At 44.3% G+C, this 6,640-nt stretch overlaps 1 protein-coding gene across 1 annotated transcript in view; it reads left to right on the top strand.

The window, feature by feature from the left end:
- AIF1 (allograft inflammatory factor 1) overlaps positions 1-1,335 on the top strand; it is a 2,891-nt gene extending 1,556 nt beyond the window's left edge. The window contains exons 3-6 of the mRNA XM_024738621.1: positions 21-87; positions 434-475; positions 665-827; positions 1,135-1,335. Of these exons, the coding sequence (XP_024594389.1) occupies positions 21-87; positions 434-475; positions 665-827; positions 1,135-1,219 (357 nt within the window). The 3' untranslated portion in view covers positions 1,220-1,335. The remainder of the gene's footprint in view (positions 1-20; positions 88-433; positions 476-664; positions 828-1,134) is intronic.
- Positions 1,336-6,640: the final 5,305 nt, after the last annotated feature.

The raw sequence follows: 6,640 nt of genomic DNA, 5'->3' as shown, positions 1-6,640 counted from the left end.
GTTCTTGCTTTCCCCCACAGCAATTCCTGGATGATCCCAAATATAGCAGTGACGAGGACCTGCCCTCCAAACTGGAAGCCTTCAAGAGTGAGGGGAAAACTATAGGGGTGGAGAAGTGGGTGAGGAGGGTAGGATTTCCCCAGGAAGAGGGCAGACGGCAGAAACGAAGTTGACTTTTGGGGTGGGAAGAAGGAAGGCTGCCTCTATCGCCATCCTGGTTATAGTCCCTTTCCCCGGCCTGCCCCTCTCAGGAGCCCCTCTAGTTCCCTACACCGTACCAGGGCCCTCAGCCTCCCAACCTTCATACTTCCTCTACCTGCCCCACCTCTTCTTCATCTTCCCCCCCTACCCAGCGCTCTGTCAGTCCCTACCCTGCCCCTGCCTGGGACCCGCCAGCCAGTGCTTACCCTCTCTGCTTTCTCCCCTCACCCAGAGAAATACATGGAGTTTGACCTGAATGGAAACGGAGATATCGGTGAGAAAAGGGTGATCTTCGGGGAGTGTGCAGATCTAGGAAGAGGGAGGTCTTTCCCACAGTGCTCCATTCCCAATGGTTCGGGAGAGGGCCCATCAACCAGGGTAGGAAGGGGAATGGGAATGAGGAGGTAGAGGCAACAGAGTGAGAGAGGCTCCCCCTCTTCTTACCTCCATCCTCTGCCTCTAGATATCATGTCCCTGAAGCGAATGCTGGAGAAACTTGAGGTCCCCAAGACCCACCTGGAGCTAAAGAAATTAATCAGGGAGGTATCCAGTGGCCCTGGGGAGACTTTCAGCTACTCTGACTTTCTCAGGATGATGTTGGGCAAGAGATCTGCCATCCTAAAAATGTGAGGGTCCAGTTCCAACCTCCCCTATACTTACCTGTTTTCTCTCCCCCCACCTCCATCCCCAGGTTCACCTTCTACACATTACTCGGCATGCATTTCTCTTCCGTCTTTTGAGAGACCCTTCTAAGGTGCTATCCTCATCTGTGCTCTGGTCCCCACAGCCCCCAGTACTCCCACTCCTGCCCTTTCTCCTTCTCCTCCCACCCTAACAAACCTCATCCTTTTTCTGGACTTTCACAGCAGCCTAAAATCTATTCTCTTGAGAGGACTGTCCCCTGATCCCTGTGTCTCTTCCCATCTCAATCAGGATCCTGATGTATGAAGAGAAAGCAAGAGAACAGGAGAAGCCAACGGGTCCCCCAGCCAAGAAAGCTATCTCTGAGTTGCCCTGATTTGTGGTGAAGGAGATGTGGTGGGATTGAAGGGGCTTCTATGACTCCAACATGGAAAAAGAACACAAAATTGTGAGCCAGAGCTAAACTAATTTAAATAAACTACCCTCCTTCAGATCAACAGATCAGCTTGGTCACTGTTTGGGGGATTTTTTTTTTCCTGGGTTTGGGAAGGAGTGAAGCATCTTTGAGGGAAGGGTAGCAAGGATTTGCCCATATGAGCAATCCATCAACAATTCTGTAGTATGTCTACTACAGCAGATGGTTTTGTACACCAAGGGGGATTCCAGATGTATAAGATAGCCTTGATCTCCCTCAAGGAATTTAAGTGAGATGAAAAGACATGTACAGACGAAAAATATATCATCCAAGCTCATGATGAAGAGCAAGGATTACCTTGAACCAACATTCTCTATGACTATAAGCTTTGTAACCTCAATGATTATTCATCCTCTCTGAGTCTTTCATTTGAAAATGAGAGTAATATGATTTACCCTGCAGTGCCTGACATATCATAAGCCCTCAATAATGTTTAAAACTTGAATGAATGGATGGATGGATAGATGAAAGAACTGGTGTAATTGAATTAAGTAAAGGATTCACGACACTATAAAGCCTGATAATTTAAGTGAAAATGAGTCTTGAGGTCCTGTTGGGGACAAGCTACAACAACCGAGTCTATCTAATACAAGGAAAAGGGGCTTGTATTAGGAGAGTACTGAGGGCAGATTCTGAGCATACAGGATCCCTGGATGGCAGAAAGGGTTAAAAAGCCAGTCCCAGGGAAGGCAGGACCCTGAGAGTTCCCAGGCCTTTGGTGAGGCTATTCCTGGACTTTTCCTCCAAGGGGTCCAGATGCATTAACTCCAGCAACTCCCAGTCGTTGGCCACTATTTCAGATTTCCTTACTCCCTGGAAAGCAAGAATCAAATTGGCCCAGCTTGTTTCATGTACCCAGGACAGATCAGGCCCCTAGGGCCACTCATTTTGGCCCTTTCCAATGGTAAAGCCAGGTTGGCATCCTAAAGAGTGCTACAGTAAATGTACAGGACTTCAGATGAGGACGAGATCAATGTGGGTTCAATAAAATATCTGAATATAACAAAATGAATAGCTGAGCTTTACTGAGCACCTACTATACACTGGGTAGATGCTTTCTGTGTATTAATTCATTTAATCTTCTTGACAACTCTGGCGACAACAAGGAGGATAGGAAGGATCTGGAGCTTAAACAATTTGTTCATTCAGGATAAATAAATTGGGTTATATTTACACAATGGACTACTATTATACAGCAGTAAGAATGAACAGATTACAATAACATGCAACAATGTGGATCAATTTCATTAATACAATGTTGAGCAAAAGAAGACAGACATAAAAGAACCCTTACTGTACAATTCCATTTATATAAAGTACAAAAACAAGTAAAACTAATATATATTGTTAGAAGTCAGGATAATAGTTAGCCTTAGGGGAGGGCAGTGACTACAAGGGGCCCTCGGGCAGCTTTTGTGCTAGTTAAGGTTCTGTTTTTGGTTACATGTTTTGCTCAGTTCATGAAAAGTTATCAAAATTTCATATATATATATACATAATACACATATATATTACACACTTTGATAAGAAGAATTTTTTTTTTCTTTTTTGGCTGGGTTGGGTCTTCATTGCTGCATGCAGGCTTTCTCCAGTTGCAGCGAGCAGGCGCTATTCTAAAGATGTAAAAAATCACTTATTGGACATTAACTATGTTCCATTCCCTATTCCAGGTGCTTGGGATAGAAGAGTGAACAAAACAAAGATCCCTGCCTTTGTGAAGTTTACATTCTGTTGTGGGAACTGGTGTGGGAGGAGGACAGACAATAAAAAGTAAACATAATTTAAAATTTATATGATCTATTAGAAAATGACAAGTATTATGAAAAAAAGAGAACGTAGAGCAGTTTAAAGGGAATGAGGGGTGCCAGGATGGTCAGGGAAGATTAAAATTTTGAAAGGGTAATCAGGAGAGGCCTCATTGAGGAGGTGACCAACACTGGGCAAAATCTTCAAGGAAACAAAGGAGTGAGCCATGCAGGTTTCTGCGGGAAGAGTCAGTTGGGCAGAGAGAAAAGGAGCAGAAGGGCCCTAGGGTAAGACAGGTCTGTGCAGATAGGCAGAGCAATAAAATCAGAAACATAATAGAGGGCCAAGTCATCTAGGGTCTTGTGGGCCACAGTAATGACTTTGGCTTTTATTCTGAGAGAAATGGAGAGGCAATGCAGGACTTTGAGTAAAGGAATGCTTTGAAAACTCCTCTAAGAAAAGGCCCCACTCTGACTGCAGTATAGAGAATAGACTGTAGGAGCAGGGGTAGACTTAGGAAGACCAGTTAGGAGGCTGTTACTGTAACCCAGGTAAGAGATAAGGACGGCTCAGATCAAAGTGGAAGCAGTGGAAGTGAAGAGGTTGGATTCTGGATAATTCCTCAATATAGGATTTCTTGTCTGATTGAAAGTGGAGTGAGGGCTTCCCTGGTGGTGCAGTGGTTGGGAGTCCGCCTGCCGATGCAGGGGACACGGGTTCGTGCCCCGGTCCGGGAGGATCCCACATGCCGCGGGGCGGCTGGGCCCGTGAGCCATGGTTATAAAAAAAAAAAAAAAAAAAAAAAGAAAGTGGAGTGTGGTAAAGAAAGGAGTCAATGAAGTTTCCAGGATTTTTGACTTAACTGGAATTTTTTTAAAATTAATTTTTATTGGAGTATAGTTGCTTTACAATGTTGTGTTAGTTTAACTGCAATTTTTAAATTGTCATCAGCTGAGATGGTGAAGGCTGTGGATAGAACAGGTATTGGAGGACTGGAGATCAAACTGTTTAGTTTTGGATGTACTGAATTTGAAATGATCTGTTAGATACCCAAGAGGTGATGTCAAGTACATAGCTGTGTATACAAGTCTGTAGTTTTGGAGTGAGGTCTCTGATGAATAGACACATTTGGGAGTCATCATCATATAAACTTTATTTCAAGCCATGAGACTGATGCTTTTGGCAGTTTGGGTAGAAGGTGGGGATGAAGGCTTGACTGGATTGGGTTTAAGAAAGAATGAGAGGAGAGACATCGGAGACAGTGTGTATGGATAGGTCTTCCAAGAAATTCTGCTGTGGTAACTGACCTGGGAAAGGGGACACGAGTGTCATTTTGAAAGTTTGAGAGGGACTTCCCTGGTGGTGCAGTGGTTAAGAATCCACCTTCCAGGCTTTCCCTGGTGGTGCAGTGGTTAAGAATCCCCCTGCCAATGCAGGGGACACGGGTTCGAGCCCTGGTCTGGGAAGATCCCACATGCCGCAGAGCAACTAAGCCCGTGTGCCACAACTACTGAGCCTGTGCTCTAGAGCCTGCAAGCCACAACTACTGAAGCCTGCAAGCCACAACTACTGAAGCCTGCGCGCCTAGAGCCCATGCTCCGCAACAAGAGAAGCCACCACAATGAGAAGCCTGCACACTGCAACGACTAGATCCCGCTCACCACAACTAGAGAAAGCCTGCGGGCAGCAACAAAGACCCAACATAGCCAAAAATAAATAAATTAAAAAAAGAATCTGCCTTCCAATGCAGGGGATATGGGTTCGATCCCTGGTCCGGGAACTAAGATACCACATGCCATGGGATAACTAAGCCAGCGCACCACAACTATTGAGCCTGCACACCACAACTAGAGAAGCCCGTGTGCTGTAACTAGAGAAGCCCATGCGCCTCAGCAAAGAGCCCACATGCCGCAACAAAGACCCAGCGCAGCCAAAATTAAAAATTAAAAAATATATAAATAAAAATAATTTAAAAATAAAAAGAAAGTTTGAGAACTGAAGTCATCTCAACCATCTTTAATGAGCCTCAGGATAAAATTCTTACCAGAATCTTGCTAAATTTTCTGCTCTCATTTTCCATTATGGACAGTCAGTCCTTTAATTTAGCCACACCAGCCTAGGCATAGGTTCCAAACCCATGCCTCTGCTTATCAGTTCACTGGGCCCAAGATGTGCACTCTCTCCTCAAACTTGCTAAACCTTTTTTTTTTTTAATTTACTTATTTTATTTATTTGGCTGCATCGGGTCTTAGTTGCAGCACACAGGATCTTTGTTGTGACATGCGGGATCTTTCGCTGTGGTGTGTGGGCTCCTTGTTGCGGCACACGGGCTTTTCTCTAGTTGTGGCACATGGGCTACAGAGCACATGGGCTCCGTAGTTGCAGCGTTCAGGCTCTCTAGTTGTGGCGTGCGGGCTCAGTAGTCGTGGCATGCAGGCTTAGTTACCCTGAAGCATGTGGGATCTTAGTTTCCTGACCAGGGATCGAACATGTGTCCCCTGCATTGGAAGGTGAATTCTTAATCACTGGACTACCAGGGAAGTCCCCTGGCTAAATCTTAACTAGTTCTTCATATCACTTAATAAGAGTCACATTTTTCTAGAAGCATTTCTGAACCTGCTCAGGCACAGTCTGATTTTTATTCCTCTACTTCTATAATATTCTGCGCATATCTCTGGTGCCTTCAGAACATCGTTGTTGACAATGGGTCACTTAAAAAATCAAAGAGGAAATTTTAAAAAGCTGGAGACAAATGAAAATGAAAACACAATGATCCACAGTCTATGGGACGCAGCAAAAACATTTCTAAGAGGGAAGTTTATAGTGATACAATCCTAGAAACAAGCCTACCCCTGGAAACAGGAAAAACCTCAAATAAACAATCTAACTTTGCACCTAAAGGAACTAGATGAAGGAACTAGATAAAGAAGAACAAATCAACCCCAAAATTAGTAGAAGGAAAGAAATAATAAAGATGAGAACAGAAATAAATGAAATAGAGACAAAAAACAGAAAATATTAATGAAAGAGCTGTTCTTTGAAAAGATAAACAAAATTGATAAACCTTTAGCCAGACTCATCAAGAAAAAGGGAGAGGGCCCAAATCAATAAAATCAGAAATGAAAAAGAAGTTACAACTGACACCACAGAAATACAAAGGATCATAAGAGATTTTTTGTGTGTGTGTGTGGTAGGCGGGCCTCTCACTGTGTAGCCTCTCCCTTTGCAGAGCACAGGCTCCGGACGCGCAGGCTCAGCGGCCATGGCTCACGGGCCCAGCCGCTCCGCGGCATGTGGGATCTTCCCAGAACCGGGGCACGAACCCGCGTCCCCTGCATCGGCAGGCGGACTCTCAACCACTGCGCCACCAGGGAAGCCCTCATAAGAGTTTTTTACAAATAATTATACGCCAATAAAATGGACAACCTAGAAGAAATGGACAAATTCCTAGAAATGTACAATCTCCCAAGACTGAATCAGGAATAGAAAATATGAACAGATCAGTTACCAGTAATGAAATTGAATCAGTAATTAAAAAAAAAAAAAAAAAAAGCCTCTCAACAAAGAAAACTCCAG

The sequence above is a fragment of the Neophocaena asiaeorientalis genome, unplaced genomic scaffold, assembly GCF_003031525.2.
Source record: "Neophocaena asiaeorientalis asiaeorientalis breed wild unplaced genomic scaffold, Neophocaena_asiaeorientalis_V1.1 scaffold282, whole genome shotgun sequence".
Classification (NCBI taxonomy): Eukaryota; Metazoa; Chordata; class Mammalia; order Artiodactyla; family Phocoenidae; genus Neophocaena; species Neophocaena asiaeorientalis.
This window is presented reverse-complemented; position numbering and strand designations above follow the sequence as displayed.